Here is a 23,945-nt window from a genome sequence, read left to right as displayed (position 1 = left end):
CCTTGTCTCTGTGTAGGATGTCTGACTGCAGCTGGGAACTTCCAATGGAGGGGAGGATTCAGATGGTGAGAGGTCACCTCAGTTCAAATAGCACTGGACTCTGGACAATATCCAGATCCATACCTGGATATGAGTGTTCATAAGGCCTATATGTTTAGATAAGTGTGAACAGGAGCTCTGGCACTTGCTGCTTGCTCTAGCTAAACCTCTGTTTTGCTTTCTGCCTTGCTGAACTGTGGACTTTCCAATTTTTGAACAGAAGAAGGAGATGATTTAGCAAGTATCTTTTATTTGGGACTTTTCAGCTTTGTATGTTGAACTTAACAGGCCAAACACACCAGCCAGTTACCACTGCTTAGCAAGTCACTGTACATCAGCTGAGGCACACTAAATCATCAGACAACAGTCATCAGACTGCATGTCAGAGCCAGAAGTACCGACCCTTGGGAAGGAAAAATGTTTAAAGACAAACTCTGCCATGATGACAGCAGTACAATCCTGCTATCTTTAGTAGGTTGCACAGAATATAAACAATGCAGAGCTTGAGTGAGATTTTCAGAAGCACTCAGCATTACTGTGACACAGCTCCTTTTGAAGTCCCTGGTAAAACAGAGGCCACTTCTGAAAGCTTTTGAAGAATTACAGCCTTAAAGCAAATGGTGTAATGGCTGATGAGAGAAAGGAGTCTAAGTCATTTTTCCAGGGCTTTAACTGTCCTGGAATTGTGTCACTCTGATTTAAGACGCACCTTAGGATTGCTTTAAGTTATATTGTCTGAAATAGTCCATGACTACTTTACCAGACAAAGGTCAAGAAGTATGTACCATCCCCCAGAAAGCTCTGTCTCCCAAGCAGATGTGTAGCTGAAGTTTCTGCAATATCTCTGTGGTTGTTGTTTCTGTCAAAAATGTTGCATTACCACCCCCATTAGCAAAAAGCACTTTGTGGGAATGTGCTGTAGCCTCTGCTTGTAGTTAATTCTTTCTTTCTTTTGTAGTAGGGCTAAGGGAGACTCATGGAGATTTAATTTGAGATGCAACTGTAAAACAAAGCAGGGGGAAGGTCTTAGGGAATCTCATCTGGTCTCTTCCCAGCAGGCAGCTTTTCATTACTTTCCATGCTGGAATGTTTATTGTCCCACAGCTCATATGTGTTGCAGTTACGGCTTGCTTGGCAGTTTTTCTTGTTTTCCCATTGTCTTGGGAGAACTTGTAGAAACACAGTCCTGAGAGATTCGCTTTAGGCAGAGGAAGGTCTGTCATGAGCCAGCCTTTTTCATTTACACCTCTTCTCTTGTTTTTTGTTGTTGGCCTGCAGCCCAGCACGTGTTACCAAAGCTGGGGGTCCCCGGCATTACTCAGCCAGGGGAGCCCCAGCCTGACCCACGTGCTGGTCTTGTAAAACTGTGGAGATCACTACCCCCAGCCTCCTTTGAACAAAGGGGATCGATCACTTAACTGCGCTGGCTTCAAAGGATGCGTAAATGAGTGCTAGGATGAATGCCCAGATATTATCTGTTCTGCTGTGTCCCGCATGGATCTCAGTTTGGCTTGTCTTCAGCTGCAAAAGCCATCTATGAAATACTTGTGCTGCCAGAGCTCTTCAGGGTGGTGATACTAACAAGATTATGTCCCATCTCTGTCAATATTTATAGTGCAGCTTACAAGTGGTGCCTGCCTCTTGCTCAGCCACTGACAGAACAAACACAGTGAGGTGGTTTATCTGTAAGTCTCTGCAAAGCCCTGTTGGTGCTCTTTACCAAGAGCTAGACAAAGTGACAAACTCTAATCTTTTTCTTTGTAGCTCACAGCCAGCGCCTGGTCCATGTGAAATCTCGCCTGAAACAAACCCCACGGTACCAAACCTTGGAACGGGACCTGATCGAGTATCAAGAGAGGCAGCTGTTCGAGTACTTTGTTGTGGTGTCATTGCACAAGAAGCAGGCTGGAGCCACCTACGTCCCTGAAGTTACCCAGCAGTTCCCTCTGAAGGTGTGGTGCCTGTCGGGAAGCTCTGGCTGGCGTGTCTCAGAGTGCGTGGTGCATTGCACTGCTGGAGGAGAAGCCACAGCTTCTCTGCCAGCTGCATGTTGTATCAGAAACCCCTCTGCTGTGGCATTGTTCAGTGAGACTGAAGACAGAGGGGCTGCAGCAACCTCCTGAGAATTGTTATGACATTCCTCGCTGTTGAAAGAGCAGCTGATTCAGATCTTTTGCTGCTCTTGGCTATGACTTTTGTGTAGCTATTCCTTTCTCCCCCGTTTCTTTTTTCTTTAAGGAAAAATTGACACTTGGGAAAAGATCTGTTCTTAAAGGGAAGGCACAGCTTTCACCAACAGTTTAGCTGAAAACAGGGAATGTAAGAAACAGAGAGCCAATGTGACAGCACGTTTGTAAATACAACGTAACCAGAGTTCCCCCCAGAGTTCAGTACTCTTGTCCCTTGCTGGAAGGTGTGTCCCAGCCTGGAGGCACAATTGAGCACGGGGGCAGGTGTTGCAGACACAGGGCTTGGTGGGATCGGGGGTACAGAGTTACTTTAAGATATCTAAAGATTAGGTGAGCCAGAATCACAGAAATTTTAATATCTTCCAGGCAGAAGCTTAGCCTCTGTCATCACCTCTTCATTTGTCACAGGAAAAATATTTGAAGTCATTCCATCCCCACATGACTAATTGGAAACATTCCTTCTCTGTTCTCCGCTAGCTTGAACGCTCGTTCAAATTCATGCGTGAGGCAGAAGATCAGTTGAAAGCTATTCCCCAGTTTTGCTTTCCTGATGCAAAGGACTGGGCCCCCATCCATCAGTTTGCCAGGTAAGCACTGTACTTTGTATTGTGGCTCATGAGAGATGGCTTTATGTATCGAGCTAATTAAATATGAGGGCTCTTATGGCAGAAGGTTGGGCAGAGCCCTGAGAGGGGTGTACTGGAAATGCAAAAAGATTGTGGGCTTAATGGGTTCATCTGTATGTCAGAGACTTTGTATGTGGGTGACGTTCTGGTTTCTTTTCATTCTGGTTTCTCTTTTCTGTAGTGAGACGTTCTCATTTGTCCTGACGGGGGAAGATGGAAGCAGGCGTTTTGGATACTGTAGGAGGCTGCTGGTAATTATCCCTTCTTTTTCTTCTAGCAGAAGAGGTGCAGCCTTCTGTGGGGTTGCTGTTACTGCTATCTATTGCGGAAAGCAGAAAGCTGCTGCTCTCCTCTGTAAGTGTGGAAAGGGTGGTAGCAGAACAGCTTTGTTCTCTTCTGCTCTGCTCGGTGCTAAAGTCCCTCTCTGAATGCCATCCTCCAGTCCAGACATGGTTCTTTTGCCTTTTCTTTACACCAGTGCTTAATGTTATGATCACCGGCTGTTGCTTCACCACTAAGCTGGACATAGGGTTTCTGTCCCTTAGGTTTACATAGCTAATAAACAGTTGACTAAACCATTGCTGGTCCTCAAGGCTCAGAGTTGCCTCTGTAGAGCAGTTTACCCTGTCTTGGTCTTTTGACTTAGGAAGGTTTGGATCGTATCATGGATATACCCATTTCTGCCCTGTTTTAGTGAGCTGTAGAACTAAGAGACCAGTCACTCTATCTCTGCAGTAGTTACAACTCTGATATTTTCTTGGTGTTTTGTGTGTGTGTGTATTTGTGTTTGTCTTGAAAGCCCAGTGGGAAAGGGAAGCGTCTCCCAGAAGTTTACTGCATTGTGAGTCGCCTCGGATGCTTCAATCTCTTCTCTAAGGTGAGGGGGGAGAGAGAGGGCATTTGTGCAGTAGGCCAAAAGGGACCCAAAAATGAAGTCAACGGAAGAATGGGTATCAGGGAAGGTGATGGCAGAAGAAAGGATCTGAAATGGTGTTGGCAAGGCAACTGCATGCTAATTCCAGAACCTAGCAAAAATACAGTTAAAAAGAAAAAATACATTGTCAGCTGTTGCCTTGCTCCTTCAGCAGAACTACCAGCACACAAGCACTCAGAGATTAAAAGCTGGAGTCCTGACTCTGAGGATCATGGGGAGCTTGCAAAGTGTAAGCCTTCCGTTGACCTCACTGGAGCTGGGTTTCTCTTGCTGAAGAAAATGCAAGCCTTTCAGTTCCATGTTACTTTCTTCCTTGTGTTTTAAGGCTCCACATCAGTGTTGTGCTAAGGAGAGAATGCTGGTGCACTTTATTACCTCCTTCCTCCTGCTTTACACGTTTTTGTGGTTTCATGGTTTTATTTCAGATCTTGGATGAGGTTGAGAAGAGACGGGGCATTTCCCCAGCCTTGGTGCAGCCTCTCATGAGGAGCGTCATGGAGGCGCCTTTCCCAGCCTTGGGCCGGACAATTACAGTCAAGAACTTCTTGCCGGGCTCAGGAACAGAGGTAAAAACACTGGCCTGGAGAGAGGGAGAGTTAGGGCAGCAGCTGGTGCAGTACTGGCAACTGGGAGTTGGGTCTGTGACGTAGTGCTGGAGATGTTCAAGAAGGACGGATTGTCTGGCAGTTTTGAGGGAGGAAGCTAAGGAGTAAGATAGGGGAGCAGAGGGGCATGGAGAGTTCACCAGTGACCTCAGAATCAAAGAGGAAGTCACGGTAAAACTAAAGGTGGAGACACATTAGCCACGTGGCAGAAGGAAGCAGGATGTTGGTGCTGAGGCCAGGTGCCACAGGCTGGCAGACTCCATGCTACCCAGCACGTGACCTTGGATCTGCTCAGGGACCTCCCCACCTAATTCCCTGAACTCAGGATTAATTGCATGTGCTCTGGCATCCGTAATGCAGAATCTCCATTTGTGTGGGACAAAAGAGGGAGTTCTGGTTAAAAAATACCTGAAATCACACAAGGGCAAAGCTACAGCCTTTCAAAACCACATTTTCACAGCATGGAGATGAGGGTATGTTTTGCATCTCCCCCAGCGTGATGTGAGGACAGAGGGAGGGTTTTAAGAGAGCAGAGCTTTGGGGGATTGCATTGAAGGGCTGTTGGCAGAAGAAGGCAGCCAGATTGAATGTGGTCTCAGCCATGCTTCCTGTTGGGCATGACATACCCTGAATGTGAGCAAGGAGAAAGAGACAGAGTTGATGGAGGTTTTGTCTAATGGGGAGCATGCCAAGTACAGACAGCCAGCAGTCTGCTTGAGCAAGCAAAAACAACTGGCCCTATTTTATCTAGCAATATCAGTATACATATTGCTGAAGTCCAAAGAACAGTAAGTTACACAAGGACCAAACCAGAAAAAATGAAGGCTAAAATGAGTTACAGCCGGTAAAGGACAAAGTCCGTGTGTCTGTAAACAGTGAAACCTGCTTCCTCACTCTCCCTCTTTGAGCATGAAGCAGTTTCCGTGCCCCTGCCGGCTGTCCTGCCAGTGCCTTTGTGCCAATGCACGGGGGAGCTGTTGCAAAGCTGGATGTGTGCTGGCTGTGCACTGCACTGCCCATCTCTCTCAGCAGGGACGCTGCGCTAGGGCAACACACCTCTCCTCCATGGGCGGCTGCTTTCTGCAGACATGTGGAATTTAATCGTCCTTGGGACCCCTGCTCATTGAGATGGCAACCTGGCCAGCTGGGGAATCAAAAGTTAAGGCAGGAGGAGGGCACCAAGTGGGAGCATGACTACCGCGGATCCAATTTCCTTGGAAACCTGGGCTAGTAAGGGAGGATCTGTGAATAAATTAGAAGGACAAAACAGACACAGAGAAACACTGAATGCTGACACTGGATTGATTTCTTCTTCTTAGCATTAGGAAACCTTTAACATATGGAGTGAAGACAGGCTGTCATATTCTGTGTGTTTTTAGCCTTCAGAAGGAAGATTATTTACAATCAGACTCTTAATGCTACTAATAGCAACAACGAGAGGGTGAGGGTACAGGGCAGAGCAGGAAGAGTTTGCTCAAGATAGCATTTGGGCAATGAGGAGCGGAGGATATTCGGGGTACAGTTCTGTGAAAAACAACTGCAGTGATGTCTTTTTTTGCTGTTTCGTAAAAGCAGCTGTTTTGCAAGCAGCTCTGAGAACAGCAAGTCCCAGTGGAGTAGAAAATAGAAGGCCTAGTGTCTGCATTCAAGGAGAGGAAGAGTGAGGAGGATACAAGGGAATGTAACAGGACCAACCTGACTGATTGCTCAGAGTATGTAGGAACAAACTACATAATCAGCTTATATGAATCTAGAGGATCATAAAGTAGTGAGAAATAGCTTGGATTTGTGAAGAGTCATGTTAAACGCGTGTATTTTCTTCTCTGAAGTACCAACTCTAGAGAGGAAAAAACGCTGAAGGCTTTTTAGGGAAATGTGGGGAGGCTTTCAGTACAGCACTGCATGCTGGCATTCTCATTAACCAAACCGAACAGGCCAGGCTAAATTAAATTTCTGCAAAGCACATGCATAGCTGGTTAAAAATCCGCACTTGAGGAGTAGATTCCCAGTGGTGTGCTTGGCAGGCTGTGAGAATGGTTCAGCTGTCTGTTTCTAGGATCCGTGATGCTCGTTAGTTATCTCATTGATGGCATAAACCCACATTTGTACAATTGGTGGATGACAGCACTGAGATGGGATGCAGGCGCTTTGAAGAGTTAGGGATTAAAATGCAAAGTGACCTTAGTAAGTTTGAGATTTGGTCTGAAATTCAGTATGGATAAGAGCAAAATGCTGTGAAGGAGAAATCAGCAGTCTAATACGAGATGGAAGTAACTGAATGAGCAGTGGTACTTCAGAAAGTGATCTGGTGGTGTAGTGGCTCATAAAATGAGCGGAAATAACAGTATGATGTTATCAAGACAATCTCTGGCACTGTGAAAGAAAGTGAAAGGATGAATAATGAAGGAAGGCAATTTTCCTGCTCTCCAGCATTGGTGGAGATTCATTTGGAGTATCGCTTGCAAAACAAACGTAAATAAACACTAGGAGAAAGCCCCAGAGAAGTAGTTCCACTTACTAAGTGGTTTAGAAAATACAGGCAAGGCTTGAGAGAATGGTTGGCTTAATATGGAAAACACAGGACAAAGAGGGACAGGTGATAATGACTTTCCAATAGACGAGACATTTCCTACAGAGCAGAAAGTGTCCAGTTGTATACTGATAGTAAAACAACAAGTTGGAGAGGTAACTTGCCACTGAGAGAGCTGAACTGTAGGCTTGGTGTTGGTAAGTAAGGGTAGTTCAGAACTAGAGTAGATTTTATTGTGGGATTTATTAAATGTCTGGCTTTGGAAGTTTTCAAGAACAATTTAGTAAGATCTGACTAAGATAAGGAGTATGAAGTGCCAAGGTGCTGTGGTGGGAATTATTTAAATAGATATGAAGAAGGGAAAATGCCCGCAGGCTACAAGGTACTCTTCCTGTAACTGGTATCAAAATTTCTGGTCAGTAGATTAGACATCCAGATTATTGCAGTAAAAAAAAAGTAAATCATATCTGTAAAAATAAGAATGAAAATCATAAAGTTTCTGTGCCACTCTGTTGCTCAAATGTCAGAGAGCCTGGAAACCTCTCTTAGCTGGACACAAACTAGTTTTCCTCCTTATGAAGAGCTCCCTGTCCTCGGTCCAGTGGGGTGGACGTGAATGTCTCATGCTGTGCGCATTGGGGTGGACTCTGGATGGTCTTCAGCTTCGTCTGGAGGAAGGGTTTGTGGGAGGTCTTCGGAAGATTGTGTTTGAGGGCTGAACGCCGTGTGGTGTCTGGCAGCAGTCAGTACTGCTTGTTAGCTTGTAAGGTATCCATCGGGTCCTTGCTTCCTCGGTGTCAGAGGATGGTGAGAGCTGACCTGTGGTCTTTTCCTCTCCAACAGGTAATTGAGCTGCGGCGGCCTCTTGACTCCAGGCTTGAGCATGTTGATTTTGAGTCCTTGTTCACATCCCTCAGCGTGCGGCACCTGAGCAGGGTCTTCGCCTCCCTGCTTCTTGAAAGGAGGGTGATCTTTATCGCAGACAAGCTCAGGTACCCTCTTGCATTTCCTTAAACAAAACGCTGCTATGGAGGGGAAGCTGAGGAGACTGCAGTGACTGATCTCTTTGCCCTGTTCTTTTTTATTATTATTATTATTTTATTTTTTTATTTATTTTCTGCTCTTTTCCAACTCGTATCTGATGTAAGTAGGGCTGTCATAATTCCCAGGAGCGGGGAACTCAAGCCATGCACCGTATTTTAACTTGGCAGCTTGCAAAAAGTGAGCTGTTTCCCATCCCCATAGAGAACCAAATTCCCTTTCCTCTAAAAGGCTTCAGAGTAGAGCCCTGGTACTGAGGAACCAACTCACCTCCTCTTGGTCTATGGTGCTGCACAGAGCCATGCTGAAGTTCTAACGGTGAGACTTCAGGCAGAGGCAGCTGTCCCTTCCGGATTGTTCCCTGATGTCACAAAATTTGTTTCTTAAATCTTTAAAACTTCAGCTTGAATTTTAATATTGGTTCTTTCCTAAAGACTTGTGGAGGAGGAAAGTAAAGGATGTGGTGAGGGGGATGGGGACAGAGGACTTCCCTCTTCTATTTTTAAATTTGCTCAATTTGCTTTTTTTTTTTTTTTTTTTTAATTTGCTCTCCAAAGTTAGAAAAATGGGCCCAGGTTTCTTTAAGATCTCCTGCAGCTGGTGGCTGGCTGCTCTCCAGCCCTTGAAGCACTTGAGGATTTAAGGAGGAGAGTTCGCCAGGGCTGGGGAAGGAAAAGCTGCCTGGATGAGTAATGACACCGAGGAGCATGCTCAGGTTTCAGGAGCGTACAGTGCCCCTAAGCTGTCTGTTTTCACAACTTCCAGCCAGCAGGCTGCAGCCCTGGGACTGAGTGCACGGGCAAAAGATGGGGAGGCCCCTTCTACGGGAAAGCTAAGGGAAAAAACTCATCCTGCAGGGCTCCTGAGGGCAGAACTCAGGCAGTCTTACCATAAGAATAGGAAAGCTGGGGAGAGGGAAGCTGTGGCATCCAAGCAGCGCTGGCTGCTTGTGATTTTTGGCATCTGCCTTAGGTCAGGGAGGGGAGATTTGCTTCTTTATAGCCAGTGAGACATTATACGCAGAGATGTTTAGTGTTCTGGATAGTTAAGCCACATTTGAAATGCAAAGCATCCACACTTGCAGAGAATTCATCCAAAACTCTGTATTTCTACATATTTGATTTATGCGATAATTTATGATGACAAGCCTTGTTTTCAAAGGTTTTTCTTCTCTGCAATAGAATAAATTTTACATTTTGGGAAAGTCTGTTAAGGACACAGCTGCCATCTCAATCTCTACGTGAGGCTGGGTGGTAAGAATGGATGGTAGGGTTTGGGGTTTTGTGTATTTTTAAGGCATCTCTTCAGAATTAACCTTTACTTACCAGATCTTTTTCTGTCTTTTTATATCAAATCTTTTTATGAGAGCACAGCACTCTGTATTCTGAGCATGCTGTGTTACAGAATATGTCTAATTCAAAGCACTTCCATTGGTTGATACTTCTTGTTTGGTTTTTCCCTTTATCTTCTGTCAATATATCCAGAATCTTGAGGAATTAATCATGCCTGTAAAGGAGAAAAGAGAGCTATAGGATCATACTTTTTAGAATTTTCTAAATATAACATGAACTGCTTTCTTCTGTGGAAAAAATAAAAAAAAAGTCACGTTTTAAAGATCCAGGGTCTGTCCGGGACTCAGATTCAAATACTTATTTTAGACTTGCCAGCTATCTACAAGACTTTCACCATCTGATGTATGTGAGAAGACCTTGCCTCTAGTGTCAAGCAGTTTCAGGAGAGTCTTATTTTTATTTTCCTGGAACAAAATATGAAGTTTCTCTGGTTCTCCTTGTTGTAGAGAAAAAAACTTGAAAATGACCCCAAAGGACTGCAAAGGCTTGAAAAACAGAAGAGAAAGGAAATAACTCTCAAAATGAAGTAAACTTTTATTTTTAATCCAGCCCAATGACTTGACTGCACTGGATTGGTGAGCCTTTCATGAATGAGAGGTCTACCATCCATTGTATTTGTTGGTAGATTCCATGTTCCGGGTGCCAATGGTGTTGTAGGTACAAGGCCTTCTGTCCAAATGGTGCTTGTCCTGGGACAGGAACACACTGAACTCAATGAGCACTAAATAGTATTTACTTCGAGGGTGAAAATGCTAGTTTCAGGGGAAAGAAAAGAAACATTTTTTGGCAGTAGCTTAAGAGAAGGAAAAAACGATAAAAGCAGCTGTTCTAAACTACTCAGAGGTTTGGAATGCTAGAAATAATCCAGCCGAGATGGATTAGTGGGGAGAGTGCAGGTGACACGATGAAAGATGCGTGATAAATGTAATTTGCAGTTCTTCATGCAGGCACTATCTAACTATCTGTACATGTGTGTAAGGTATGTATGGGTGTAAGTGATGGAGACGATGATGTATGCAATTTATTTTTGTCTCTTAATTGCTATAAAGTCAGGCCCTGGGAAAGAAAGATGAAAGGTCTTTTGCCAAGTGCTGTGTGAACTGTGAAATGTTTTCAAGCTGAGCCAAAAAAAAATGCATCTAACAAGTGTACAGCAAGTGAAATACTGTCTTTTCCATCTTTAGAATGAACATTGAGTGTTTTTTAAAGACCTGTCAATCCAAAGCTTGGCAGCGGAAAAGGAAAGAATTGGGTTTATGAGTTGTTGGTTTTTCTCTGTCGCTATGGGAACTGGAGTATACATCCCCTCGCAAGCCAGGAGGATGATTTTGTGAAAACTGTGTAGGTCTCTACGGTCTTCCCCGCCTTAATTCACTCCTGTACTAGTTTAGTCCTGGGGCAGTGGAGGCTGTGGCACAGGTTAGGCACTGCAGCTCTGTTCATTTCCAGTTGAAACCACCTGGCACGCAGCTCGAGGCATCCAAGGCCAACTTTTAGAAGGCATCTGCCAAATAAAAGCGGCCCAATTTCCCAAGGTGCCTAGTGCCAGGCAGCTTTTGCGGGCCTGAGTGAGACGTGTTAGAATCAGAGGGCTTTTTAAACTGGAAAATGTACTCAGGCTTAAAATCAAGGCACCGTTTTTCCAGCTCTCCTCAAAAGCCTGTTGTGGGTCTGACCAACTTGAGCAATTGCATCTTCCCCGCCAGAAACCACAGCTGTGTCAACAGCACAGAGTGGTCATTGTTATCAAAGGCAGATCTGAAGTAGAGTAGACACTTTAAATGTGGTCATCCCAGGAAAAGATAATTAATCATTAAAAGCAGCCCTTTCTGTGCGCCACAAAAGCAGCCTGATCTGTGCCTGTGAATTCAGCCTCACAGATTTCTTGGTTTTGTGTTGTGGCTGGGGAGAAGAAAAACCCAAGGAGGAGGTATGTCTGTCAAATAATAGCACTGTGTCTTCAGATTCCCTTAATGCTTGCTTCTTCACGTGCAGCAGCTTGCCTCTCTGGGAGGCAGCGGCTGTCCCCACCGCTGGTGGAGCCTGGCATCATCCTGGCAGGGTGTGCCAAGTCACACTGCAAAGTCTGGGAGCTCCCCGCGCCTATTAAATGCTGTAAACCAAATCCGTGATGCATCATAAGTAAATCCAGATGTTAAGCAGTGTCAGAAACCCAAAGGTGTTTGTAAAATAAATCCTACTGTAGCAAAGCTTATTAAAAAGAAAAAAAAGGGGGGCGGGAGTAAAATCAAGACATGCTGGCATTTTGCAATTTAACGTATTTTCAGCATTTTGGTTGGTGCAGGGAACGAGGGGCTTACTGGCATTAAGCTCCAAAAGGCTGATTGATTCCATAGTATTTTTCAGAAATCTTTTAAGTATCCCAAAGCCAAAGAAAGATTCGGTTTGGTGGGGTTTTTAGCATATGTGCTGGCCTTTGAAGCAGACAGCTGGAAAACCTGTAGTCGGTCTGAAGTTTGGGAAGAAAATAACCACACTCAGCATCCAGCATCCTTCCTCTGAAGCTGTTACAAATTGTCAGCGTCTTTTAGAGCAAGTTAAGCTAGTCTTGGAGCAAGTTTTCCCTGGAGAGGAAGAAGAGTTTCTGCTTAGTTGCAGCTGCTTTGTTTGGATTCTGCATTGACCACCTCTGTGCAAGGTGCTACCAAGAAGCAGCAGCTGCGTTTGCTTTTGCAAACATGCTTTTGTGTGGGATGCTGTGTGGTGGAAAGGCTATTGTTTAAGCAAACAAATAGGTACGCTATCTTTGGTCTGAACAAGGGAGTGCCCAGCCAGGGAGATCTGTACATCAGCCAGTACCCAAATCATCCCTTAAGGGAGAGAATATGATGTGGTTCTTTGTGCACTTTGGTGCTTTTTAGCCCCTATACCATAGGAGTCTTTGTCTCCTGCAAGCTCCTGTGCAAGGAGCATCAGGTGTACAGCTCAGCCGTGATCTCTCTTCAGGAGGCTGAGTGAACCCATGAGGATGTGCTCAGGATCTTGAAAGCACGCTTTAGAGACTTTAAAGTATTTTAAGGATTTGCTGTTGAAACCAAAAGCCTTAAAAACAGTGCCTGTCTCCCATGTGAACAACTCAGAGTGAACTTCTGTGGCCTGCTATTAGTGCATGGCACTCCCCAGAGCACCCTGCAAGCACATGGATGGACCTTTTAATGGCACCTGGAGCACACCAAGCCAAACAGCACCCTGGGTCAGTAGTACTCACATGGCAGCAGTCAGTGTGGTGGCTGTGGTGCACACATCCTGGGATTTCAGGATTTCCAGCTGGGATTACAGTAGGGACGTTGGCTGTAGCTGTCCAAAGGCATCACTTGCCCTTTTGGTGTAAGATCCCTGGTGGACACTGAAGCAAACAGCGCTTTGAGAGTGCTTTGGACTGTTCCAGCTGTGTGGAGAGACAAGCCCATCTCACGGGAACAGGCGTCCAGCCTCCTGAGCAGTGCCCATAACCCTAGTGGCTGCATTCACCTGCTGCACAGACAGGTACGTGCTATGTTGTCACTGCGGTTGTAGTTCAGTCTCCGCTGCTGCTGATGGCTGAAGAGTACACAGTTACACGGATGGCACAAAAGGAATTTATCAGACTGGATTCCATTGCATGGCTCAGTAACCTTGTCTGATTAAGGACAGGGCTCTTACGCCATTGCAAGCTGCAACTCCTGAGGCAGTCTGCAGGGGACGAGACTGAATCACACGCAGAAGAGATGCTTCAATGATACCTCATCTGTGTCCCTCTCTGAAAACTGCTCTGTCTTCAAGGGAGGCTCACAGACCTCAGCCCCAGCAGCCTTACTCCCTAGAAATTCCTTCCATGGCGAGAAGTGTTTCAGAGCAGAGATCAGTAGGATTTTTCCCGGAGGTGAGGAGGCATTCACAGATGGAAAGGTAGAAGGGGAAGCTATCTGTTTTGCTTCCCATGGCATGGAGCATATAACTTGAGACTTAAACAGCTCTGTGACTTCACTGACTGGACCTCAGCCATCTTTCCTCCCACTTAAGCTCTCACGTACCATGTGCACTCACTGCGACTTGAGAGCAGGGCTGGGGGAGAGCAAGCCACCATAAATACACCGGGAGACAGCATGCCGTAACATCTCACTGTGCCATAAATATCCACCTCCTTCAGCAGCTCGCTGCTCTTCCATGGAGCTGTCTGGAGCCACAAAGGCCCTTCCCACTGGCTTTTGCATGCCATCTATTAAGTCGGTTCCTCACCTTTAGGAGAGGTGGTCCAGTGGTGGCAGTGTGACAGCAGTGCCACCGTGCTAGGTGGGGAAAGCAGGGGGAGTTCCTGCAGCTTTCACAGGAACGCTGCCGTTGTGCTGTGGCTGCTATGAGTCAGAAAGCGAGGAGTGGAAAATACACTCTGCAGTAATAGAGGGGAAAAAAGCCCTGCTTTGGCACCTGCTAGCATGGCCTGAAATTTGTGGGTGTGCAAGTAACGCCACCTGGAAGAAGGCAGTTTTTAAAGGATGTCATTAGCTTGGGGTGCACTTTTAGGAAGGTACATCTCCTTTTGGTGTGGTTCCTTTCAGGTAAAGGATGTACGGAAATTACAAGTGAAGAAATTTGCTCTGATGTTGGTCCCACATATCTTCTGTGGGAGTTGGGTTGTGTTTTGTGTTTTGTTTTTAATGTTAGCATTTATTACTAGTTCTGTGTTTTCTTATCTCATTATACTCATTTTGTTTCTCTCTGATTCATCACCTGCCTTGCATGTGTGGGGTGTAGGCAGCTGTGCTGGTCAGCTTTCAGCAAGGGCTGGGTGATGGGGGAAGGCGCAGCCGGGGAGCAGCAGCGTCAGGAGTGAATGCAGAGAAGGGAGAAGGATGCTCTAAGAGCTTCCTGAACAGGGGTGGGGAACTGGCTTTTTCTCCTCTCTGAAGGCTTAGAGGTACTATCCTGTGAAGGGTCCTCTTGTTTTTATAGAGTACCCCCTTAGAGATAAACCTCTCTGCGCACAGAGGAAGCTGCGCCCATCTCATGAAGAGACGCCCTCAGCACACACCTCGGGTCCCTCCCGAGCACCCAACCCCTACCTGTTGCAGTCCCAGATAAAATTCCCACGTCAAACAGATTCCAGCCTCTCCCCCGGGATTTAGCTATCTCCAAAAGGCATCATGTGTTTAGCAGTGTTTACTGCCTGCTTTCTGCCTGTGGTCACACCGCTGTCCCAGCAGCCATGCTCGTGTCCTGCTGAGCTGAATTTACCCGAGGAGAGGCGGCCAGCTGTCACCCAGCCATGGTACCTCAGCACTCAGCTTGTGTTAGCGCTGTGGTGCGGGGCTTTGCGTTCACCAGGCTTTGCAGGAGGAAGCGGGAGAGCAGGCGTATTTGTCTGGAGCGAGCTCAAGCCCGCACCCACCACCCCCCTTCCCTCTGAGCTGCCAGATCCGGGTAGCTGGGTGTAAATTCCCCCATGGAGCCCAACACACACCAGCTGCACGCACTGCCCAGCCACGCGCTTCCTCAGGCCGCGCCAGCCTCCCTCCCCTCCTCCAGCCTTTCGGGACCTGGATGCTAGTGAAACAAGATGACGTTACACACGCAGTTTATAGTGGCAAGCCCTTCCCCTCCCTCGCCTCGTACCAGTGCTTCCAGACCCAGATGAGTCACCGGTGCCCTGCGGAGAGCTCCGCGCAGCCCCATGTCAGGCTGCAGGCCCTGCCTGCCTCCCGACAGGGAGCCCGGGGGGCTTCTGCACGGACCCTCTTGGAAGCTGTCAGCAAAGGGGCTTACAGCAGAGCTGCTGGTAGGGTTTGAAGGGGGAAGAAGGAAGGCTGCGGTCCCGCGAGCTGCAGGCAGCACCATGCAGAGGCTGGCCGTGTGCTCCTGTCCTCACATTCCACTTTCCCAGTTTCCTGTGGCTCGGAGTAATCTCAGCAGGCTCCACCACCCACAGGATGCCCTGCCAGCTGTGGGCTGGAGGCTGCTGCCTCCTACCTTCGTCCCTTGTGCTCCAACTTGGCCACTAAGAACCACCAGTGTGCCTGGGACCTGCAGAAAACCTGAGGGTTGCCCAAAGACAAAGCACAAGCACTGCCTGAGCCAAGGGGCAGGGATGGAGCATGCTGCCTGCCCCGAGCACCTGGGGGCCTCGTGGCTGCAGGTTGTGGCCAGGGCTTTGCACGGTGCCCCGTGGCTGCATGCTCTTCTGGACAGTATAGGCCCTGTGTGTTCAAACCTGTGGCTTTCCTGTGGGAAAAATAGGGGCAGAAATTTAGCTCCATCACAGAACAATCGGAAGAGATTTCCCTTGGTTTGTCTTCCAGCACGCTGTCCAAGTGTTGCCACGCCACGGTGGCTCTCCTGTACCCCTTCACCTGGCAGCACACCTACATCCCCGTGCTGCCGCCTTCCATGATCGACATCGTGTGCTCGCCCACCCCCTTCCTCATCGGCCTGCTCTCCAGCTCCCTGCCCCGCCTGAAGGAGCTCCCGGTGGAGGAGGTGAGCCATGCTCTTCACTGTTTCTTCCAGCAGGCTGAGCTGTCTTCTGTCCTAGAAAGACTGCCACCAAGAGCCATGTTTGCCTCTGCTGTTGTAAGGCAAGGTTGTGGTGTCACCACAGACAGCTGCCAGCTGCCGTGTGGTGGCTGATGGCGTGAAGGGACTGAGATCTCGTCCTCTGGCTCCGGCAGCCAGAAGAAAGACCCTTGGGGCACATGGTGAGGGAGAGGTCTGGGCTCTGCCTTCTCCAGAGCCTGCGAACAGTGAGCTGGGATCTCCTACAGCAGGGCTGCTGCTGGTAGGAGATGATTTTCCTAAAGTGTGTTGGTCCCTGGATGATGTTGCCTCGGGGCTGAGTGCAGAGTCTGCAGGAGTGACTTAGGGATGCCAGAACTGGCAGAGCCGAGGGAGCAAGGAATGGCAGGCTGGGCCAGGAAAACAGCCTCTGCTTGTCCAGGCTGCTCTGTGGTTTGTGGCGAAGCCGTGAGAAAGCCGCAACAAGGCTCCGCTCTTGGCTCGCTCGGGGGCCTCCTCCAGCTGCCACAGTGGTTAGGAGGAGCAGGGCCAGGGCTCCAGTGTTTCCTCCAGAGCAGCTGTGGATCAAGATAAACTCTGATGATGGAAGTAATGATTTTCATTCTTGCTCTCTCATTCTCAGGTCCTCGTCGTTGACCTTGTGAATAACCGGTTTCTGAGACAGGTGAGCAGAGCTATTCCCTATCCTGCATCTTCTGTCCTCTTCCTCCCCCACCACACCTTACCTCCATCTGGATTTGCTGTGCTGCCTGGATTGCTCACTGCCCGCACAGACCGAGGCAGGAGTTGTGGTTAGCAGCGTTAGAGCGGTTGCTGTGTCCTTGCATCATACCGCAGACCCAAACCAGAGGTGCTGAGGACTGAATCACCGTGCATTATTTCTCTCTCTTTTTTTTTTTTTTTTTTTTTTTTTTTTTTTATGAGGGGGAGACACAGCACTGAATACTGCGGGTCCTTCAGGGGTACCCTGCAGGACTGAGGGCAGAGCTGAAAAGCCTCAGCTGAGCAGTGTCTGACGGGGAGCAGCTGTGACCCCCAGAGAGCTGTGGCTCTCCCAGTCCCTGTCTGTCAGCCCCTCTCCTCTCACACACCCTGCCCTGAGCAGGGGCCTTGATGATTTATTTGCATCGCTTCCTGGCCTAGGAGTTTGTGATTTCTTGCTCCAGTCCGGTCTAGCTGTGTGGGTAGGATTGCCTGCTGATTTTTTGCCTCCCTCTGTCATGGAGGGGAGGAGCCGGGTATTTAAGGGGAGAGGCCAGATGAAAGAACATGCTCCTGGCCTAGAAGCCAGTTTTGCCCCAGAGCTCTTTGCAGATGGCTGAGCAGTGCTGGCTGGGTGGGTCTGGCCTGTGCCTCGGGTGCTGTGGGCGAGGACCACTCCTTTAACACATTTCTGGCTCACCAGTGTTTGCATCCTGTTAGCTGGCAGTGGGCGTGGGGCCGAACGCTGTGCCTCACGCCTCTCTTCTGGAGGCTCAAACTGCATCGTGTTGTCTCAGCCGGGGCTGGTGAGGGCTCCCGCCTGCTCGCGGGCAGTTCCTGGCTGTGGTGGAGCCTCCAGAACGTGAGCGGTGCCTGAGCGCAGCTGAGCGAGCAGTGGCGCCTGCCTGGCTGCGTGCCAGCATTGTTCACTTCAGCCATTTTTATGGCGGTGGGAGTGCTCGCAGACAGACCGGGTGGCCAAATGCGAGCCCTGTCAGGTAGCCTCTGGGCTCGGACACCTGAAATTCTCCCAGAACAGAACAGCTTTTGGGAAAGGGAGCTCCTCCCCCCGCTTCTCTTTCCTCTCATGCTTCTTGACAGCCCTGTCTGGGAGGTGCTGGGAAAGTGCCAAGTGTATCAGGAGTTTTCTTTCCCTCTGCCTCTCCACACCGCTCGTTTCTGGTGTTCCCCCTGCCATGTCAGGGACTGGATAGGATCTGAACCGCTGGCCCTGGGCCCTGAGGAGGTGTCTGTCTCTGTTTTGCAGATGGAAGATGAGGACTCCATCCTGCCCCGGAAGCTGCAGGCCGCCCTAGAGCACATCTTGGAGCAGAGGAATGAGCTGGCAAGTGACAAGGAGGAGGGCGCCGTGAATGGCAAGCAGGGTAAAGCGCAGTGCTGTTCAGCTTAAAACTATGGCTCTTCCTGCCCCTTTTTCCTCCTGTCCCTTGTTAGAGGAGAACTAGGTTCATAGTGAATTAAGCACCACAGAAATTAGAGGTAGGTCTACAATAGAGGTAGGTCTAAAAAAGGTATTTTCTTTGAAGCTTTATTAAATATGCCATTGCACTGACAACCATTTCTCTTTGTGAGAAGAGAAGCAGTTCTTATCCCCTTCCTGGCTTTGTCCTTCCTTCCATTACGGCTCCAGGGAACAACTGTAATCCTTTCTGGTGGATTTACACAGGCTTTCCGCTCTTGATGGTGAGCAGGATGCAGACTCCCCCAGCAGACAGTCCACACAGGCAGCTAGTCCCAGGGGCAGCAGAGCAGCTTGCAAGTGGCTGGGCTGAGACAGCTCCATGGGGGCAGTGTGGGCATTGCCTGCTTGCAAAGGAGCCGAGACAAAGCTGGGTGACTTTCAAAGTAGCAGCAGCCCAGTCCTTTGCCTTGGGAAAAAAAGCCACATAGTTTGTACCCAGGATTGGTACAGCCCCGTGTGTACAGATGAGTAAAGGAGAACGTGTTTTTTCCTAGCACGCCCTTACAGCGCTGTCCTCACTGCTGCCTCTTTCTCTTCTCCTCAGAGACCAGCCCGCTGAACGAGGTGGTGTCCGAGGCTTTTGTCCGTTTCTTCGTGGAGATCGTGGGCCACTACTCCCTCTTCCTGACCCCCAGTGAGCGAGAGGAGCGGACTCTGCAGCGCGAGGCCTTCCGCAAGGCCGTCTCCTCCAAGAGCCTCCGCCGCTTCCTGGAGGTCTTCATGGAGACGCAGATGTTCGGGGGCTTCATCCAGGAGCGGGAGCTGCGGAAGCAGGGGGTCAGAGGTGAGGGGCTCTGCCTGGGCTCTGCAGTCCTGGAAGCCCTGCTGTTGCTCCCAGGAGACAGGAGATGCCACCAGCTCCTTCTCCAGCAGCGTGGCCAGAGGCTGCAGTGCCTGTGCAGCGACATTGCAAGGGAGGTGGCAGGGAAGCGCCAGTGCAGGCTGATGGTTTGAATCTTCTGACAGCCTTGTGCGGCCTTCAGGAAGTTGCTCGGGGATTTTTTGTCTCTGTTTCCTTGTCTTCCCCTCACAGGAGGGTGGTGAGATGTAGTGTTTGTGTGGTGCAGGGGAACCAGCTGCTGGAGAACAGGGGCTTTTTATGTGTCTTACCCCACTGTCCCTAGGACTCTACTGACAGCTAAAGTTTCTCATCTGTGCTGCTGCTCAGTGCTAGCTTAGCAGTTTCCTCCAAAGCACTAATGAGCAACGGGCACTTAAATAGGTGCCTGAATAACAGGGTTCTTGCAGTGTGGTAAAATGTGGCTTCTGCATGACAGCTCCACAGACGATCTCACCTTCTGTACTCTGCCATGTTTGTAGCAGACTGAGCAGAGGTTTTGTCTGTCCCTGCATGAGGCACAAAAGATCAGTCAGCCTTGCAGTGGTGGCAGGAGGTGGTGGCAGGGCTCATTTGCTGGGAACCCTGCAGACACGGACCAAAGCTCCTGTCCCAGATCGGGACACAGCAGGTGGAGGAGGTTGGGTGATTTCCCTCTCATGTGCAAGTTTAAGCTGTAACAGCGTGTTGTCAGATGCACATTCTTACTTTTATTTATAGGTAAGCAAAATAAGGGTTGTTGACCTCTTTCTTCCTGCAGGTCTGTTTGAGGTACGGGCTCAGGAGTACCTGGAAACACTTCCCAGTGGGGAGCAGAGTGGAGTCAATAGGTTCCTGAAAGGACTAGGTAAGGGACCAGCAAAACCACTGCCTGCTCAGAAAGCTTGGGATTCTTGTTGCCTTGAGATTTGGCAGCAGAGAAGCTGCTGAAGGGTGGCAGGACTCTGCTAGTGACTGTGTGGGGCTTCCTGCAGAGCAGCGTGCTAGCCTTGAGGGATTGGTGGCCAGCCATGTAACCCTGCTCCGGCACCGTGTTGGCTCTGCCTCTCCATCTGCCCGTTATCTGGAGGTTTGTGGGGAACCAAAGTTTGGGCCATGGGCTGTGTCTCCTAAAGGATACAGTGAGGCTGAGGGGATAACAGAGGGACGCCTGTTTGGCCTGTCACTGTGGGAAGCCCATTTTCCTTTCTCCTTCTCTTCAGGTAGCAAAATGAAATTCCTTCACAAAAAGTAAGCGCGAAGCACGTCCTCATTCCGCAGAAGAGAATGGCTTCACCGTTCATCAGCAACCAATCAGACGTATCAACGTTCCCATTCGGCCTGCTCCCAGGGGCCAACAGCCTCGGGCAAGCTGACCACGGCCGGGATGTGCGCGCAGACGTGCGGTGCCACGGGAGGATTCGATGGCTGCCGGGACAGGTCTCTGGATAACCACAGTACCATGCACTGGACCAAGCACTCTGAACTCCGCGCCAGCACGTTGCAGACATCCCAGCGGATCGGATCTCTTAGCTAGTCAATTTTTTGTTTTGTTGTATTTTTCTATTTATATCGGGGTTAGAACGAATATTAACCGATGCCTCTTGCCCTGCCTCCTCTCCGCCTGGTGCTGCAGGAGGCTGCAGTGGGACCCCACGAGGCTGAGCTGTCAGAGCTCCAACACCAAGGAGGGGAGGAACAGAGGAGTGTGGACACAGGTCTCTGCAAAGCGAGGACACTGAGGACCACAGGGCTGATGTGGACTGACCAGGAGGAGCTTCTGAGCAAGCGGAAGGGGAGAGGAGGAACCACTAAACCTACTGAGGACTTGATCATCCAGCCAGCCACCGGGCTGGCTGTGCCAGGGGTCCTGGCGAGGAGAGGCCTTTCCTTATGCAATGTAATTAAAAACAAGTGGTGTAAAAGGCATGCAGCCCCTGGGGTGTTTTTGGGGGGACAGCTGCATCTGCCCACGTGCCTGCCTGGTGCGGAGCATGGGCTGGAGGAGGCATCTAGCGGCTGAGCCCGTGCCCCGGAGCGGTGGCCTTGTCCCCTCACCCAGGCTGCTTGCAGGAGTCCCAAGGGGAGCCCGCCCTTGGGGTCTCATTCTGCAGACCCCCTTCAGGCCGGACAGGTTCACCTCTCCCACCTCTGCGTCTTGCTGGCATCAGCTCAGGCGTTGCCTGCTGCTGGTGACGTCTCTCCGGCAGTGTTAGGAAGCGGGGGCACAGTCAAGGGCAGCTGGAGCATCCTGGGGTCTCCTCCAGAGAGGAAAGGAGGGCAGCCCTGCTGGACTTAGGGGACAGCTCCTCCTCAGCTGCGGGTGCTAGGGGGAGGACTGCGTGCCGGAGCCCCGTGCTGCTGGCAGCCCGTGCTGGAGCAGCTCGAGCAGCGCCAGGGCAGGGTGAGCAAAGCCAGCAGGCAGCTGGAGTGGGGAGCAGGCCCTGCCGCTGGGGAGGGGCTGCGGGGCTGGTGCCCCTACGCAGGACATCCCATGTCGTGGTTGCTCTCAGCAAATTCGGCGCACAGAGCTGCGTGTGGTCCACACCTCTGCCTCTGAGTACTTCACAGAGCGAAAAACCTTTGGGGAAAGGAACCGAGAGGAGCTGGGTGGTGGCTGCTCGCAGATGAGCTGTGAAACGCAGGAGAGGCAGGGAGGCTGCTGAGATGGCAGGAGCGGCTGCGTCACATACAGTGTACAGCAACATGGAGAGGTGCGGTGTGAGGGTGCGGGCGGTGCGAGGAGCAGAGGCCAGCAGGATTTAAGGCCGGGCTGTGGAGGCCCTGGAGGTGGCTCTGCAGCAGCCACCGGCCTGCAGAGGTGGAGGGCGAACAGGAGGTGTGAGCCCAATGCACTGTGGAGGAGGCCAGAGCACCGAGCATGGAAAATCAGCGCCGTGTGCCAGCAAGGGAAACTGTGGTGTGAGGTTGGTCACCTGCTGTGTCCTGGTTCTCTTTTTAAAAGATGTGTTTCCTTTTAATGAGAGCAAAGCTGAGAAGAACCCATGCCTGCCGGGGTGCCCATAAAGCTTTGCACAGCAGTAAATGAAGCTGAGCTTTGGGCTCAGTTCAGGCCTCTCAAAGCAGACGTGGTGCCCTGTCAGCAGGCCCAGGAGCTCCACGTGCCCCCTTCCAAGCGATGTTTCCACTACTGTGGGACTTTGTCCTGCTCCACGGGCGCCGCGGCAGGGAGCTGGTAGGCTTCCCGGGGTGCCTGATGCGAGCAGGCTGCTTGGACTCAAATTTATGTGACCAGGCTCAAATACCAGCAGCTTTACCTGCAATATCCTAGCAGCCCAGAATAAATTGAGTCGTAAAAATGGCCACATTTGTGCCTTTTGGGAGCTGCCCTGCAGCCACTCGGTGTTTTGTTGGCAGCGCTAAGGTGAGTGGGGCTCAAACCTACCCAGCGTTACAGCATCCAGGGGTGTTACAAACCAAACAGCATGAAAAGCACAGCAAAACAAACATTTACAGCTGTATAATTAAGGATTTTAAATGAAACTCGGGCAGGAAACATCGGTCTCAGCTGCAGGACGGCCTCTCCAGCCTCACTTGGAGCCGCGTGGCTCCAGGAGGAGCGTGCCAGCGTGCCGCCCGGCGCTCTGGATGCTGCGCAGGAACCCACCTGTGAAGACAAAGCCCAGAGAGCAGCGGGGCTGGCTGCGGCCTCGGGGCCTCGCAGAGCCTGTACGCGGTGCCGGGGGTGTGCTGCCGCCTACCTCTCTGCCAGGAGACGGCCTTCAGGCCGCAGGTGCCCGCGGGCAGCTTGCAGGTGTACAGCCCCAGGCAGCCGCCGCAGTCCGAGGGCTTCTGGCAGGGCCGGTGCTGGATGCCATGGCAGGAGTGCTGCAGGGGAGGCAGGGAGGTGGAGGCCGTGCCCCGTTTGGTGTTCAGACCAAAGCTGACAGCCCAGGGAAGGGCTCGTCCCCATTAATGCATTTTTTTTCATCATTTTACTGCCCCACAGGAGCCTCTTTGGCCCGGCCTGCCTTGGGGAGGTTCAGTGGCGCTTTGGAGTCTGTCTCCTGCCCCCCGGCTCCCTGCAGCTGAGGGGATGTGGCTGCCCCTGAGCCCCCACACATGGGGAGCTCAAACAGACCCCACAGAGCTTTGCGCTGTCTGGGGAGGGGGGCACTGGTCTCCAGGCTTGCAGACCTCTGCAGGAGAGGTGCTGGCCATGGATGTGCGCCCATTCTGTGGGCATTTTGGGGATAAAAGAGCTGGAAATGGTTATAGCCAGTGCCGGGGACACCCTGCTCTGTCCGAGAGGAGAGGATGCTCCTCGTGCCGGAGAGGCACTTACCGTGTCGGCGTTGAACTTCCCATGGCCCTTCAGGTGGTGGCTCAGCCCCAGGCTCCTGCTGCGGGAGGGCTGCGGCAGACGCCTGCGGAGCTCGCTGGGGGGGTCCTGCTGCCCGCTGCCCATGGCCTTGCTGGGGGCCCCGGGGTTTTGGGGGGCCTCAGCCGGTGCCTCCCATGCTCCAGCCAGGGGGTGGCTGCTCTCCGCACCCTGCCCAGGCAGGGTGTCCCCACCAGGTCCTGGCCGAGGGGCTTCTGGGGGCCCCCCGGCTCCAGGCTGCCACTCCAGGCTCCCTCCCCAAGCCTCAGCCTGCGCGGGGGCCGAGGAGAGCTGCACCAGCAGCAGGGCAGCGGCTGTCAGCACCTGGACCTTCATCCTCGGGGCCTGGCTTGGCTCGGGGTCCTCCAGCTGTGTGAGGCTGCGGGAGGCAGGAGCAGAGGTTGGGGCTGCTTCTCTTCCCCAAGCCGGTTGCCGAAGTCACTTTTATAGCGCAGGGACCCAGCCCCGGGGCACGGCCGTGTTCCCCCGCCCCTGTCCCACCTCCCCTCCCGTGAGCGAAGCGGGCTGCTGGCGGGGGCTGTCCCCCTCCCCGTGCTCCCGAGCACCCCAGCACCCTCCTGCCACGGCCACCCGCTGCCTCTCGGTGATGGGCACACGGGTGCCTGCACGGGAGGGTGGCAGGCGCACAGAGAATGAACTGCTACGAGCCTCCTGAAACTGGTCTGGGAGAGGAAAGAAACCCAGTGAATGCCTCCACCTGCTGCCGTGGGGCTCCTTTCGTTTTAAAAAGCAGAGCCCACATGGGAGAGCAGTG

General features: G+C 51.0%; 2 protein-coding genes across 2 annotated transcripts in view; one reads left to right on the top strand and one right to left on the bottom strand.

Annotated features, from left to right (window-relative positions):
* The window catches only part of DENND2A (DENN domain containing 2A), a 34,726-nt gene extending 13,971 nt beyond the window's left edge, over positions 1-20,755 (top strand). The window contains exons 8-19 of the mRNA XM_035342724.1: positions 1,804-1,991; positions 2,706-2,815; positions 3,036-3,105; positions 3,654-3,731; positions 4,214-4,354; positions 7,767-7,915; positions 15,613-15,790; positions 16,449-16,490; positions 17,796-17,913; positions 18,556-18,795; positions 19,610-19,696; positions 20,052-20,755. Of these exons, the coding sequence (XP_035198615.1) occupies positions 1,804-1,991; positions 2,706-2,815; positions 3,036-3,105; positions 3,654-3,731; positions 4,214-4,354; positions 7,767-7,915; positions 15,613-15,790; positions 16,449-16,490; positions 17,796-17,913; positions 18,556-18,795; positions 19,610-19,696; positions 20,052-20,083 (1,433 nt within the window). The 3' untranslated portion in view covers positions 20,084-20,755. The remainder of the gene's footprint in view (positions 1-1,803; positions 1,992-2,705; positions 2,816-3,035; positions 3,106-3,653; positions 3,732-4,213; positions 4,355-7,766; positions 7,916-15,612; positions 15,791-16,448; positions 16,491-17,795; positions 17,914-18,555; positions 18,796-19,609; positions 19,697-20,051) is intronic.
* A 1,527-nt stretch (positions 20,756-22,282) lies between these two features.
* On the bottom strand, positions 22,283-23,764 carry LOC118176062 (skin secretory protein xP2-like). The gene is made up of 3 exons (XM_035342766.1): positions 23,135-23,764; positions 22,551-22,677; positions 22,283-22,456 (listed from the first exon to the last, which is right to left on the bottom strand). The coding sequence occupies exons 1-3, from the start codon at positions 23,504-23,506 to the stop codon at positions 22,380-22,382; spliced, it is 576 nt and encodes a 191-aa protein (XP_035198657.1). The 5' UTR covers positions 23,507-23,764; the 3' UTR covers positions 22,283-22,379.
* Positions 23,765-23,945: the final 181 nt, after the last annotated feature.

This window comes from Oxyura jamaicensis, chromosome 1, assembly GCF_011077185.1.
Source record: "Oxyura jamaicensis isolate SHBP4307 breed ruddy duck chromosome 1, BPBGC_Ojam_1.0, whole genome shotgun sequence".
NCBI lineage: Eukaryota > Metazoa > Chordata > Aves > Anseriformes > Anatidae > Oxyura > Oxyura jamaicensis.
The sequence above is the reverse complement of the archived record's forward strand: the minus strand, read 5'-3'. Positions and strand labels throughout refer to the sequence as shown.

Excerpts from the sequence above, each read along its gene's own strand:
- LOC118176062 (XM_035342766.1), bottom strand. The coding sequence starts at position 23,506 with ATGAAGGTCCAGGTGCTGACAGCCGCTGCCCTGCTGCTGGTGCAGCTC. Across the intron at positions 22,678-23,134 it reads GGAAGTTCAACGCCGACACG|CACTCCTGCCATGGCATCCA; the intron begins GTAAGTGCCTCT and ends CCTCCCCTGCAG. Across the intron at positions 22,457-22,550 it reads GGCCGTCTCCTGGCAGAGAG|GTGGGTTCCTGCGCAGCATC; the intron begins GTAGGCGGCAGC and ends TTGTCTTCACAG.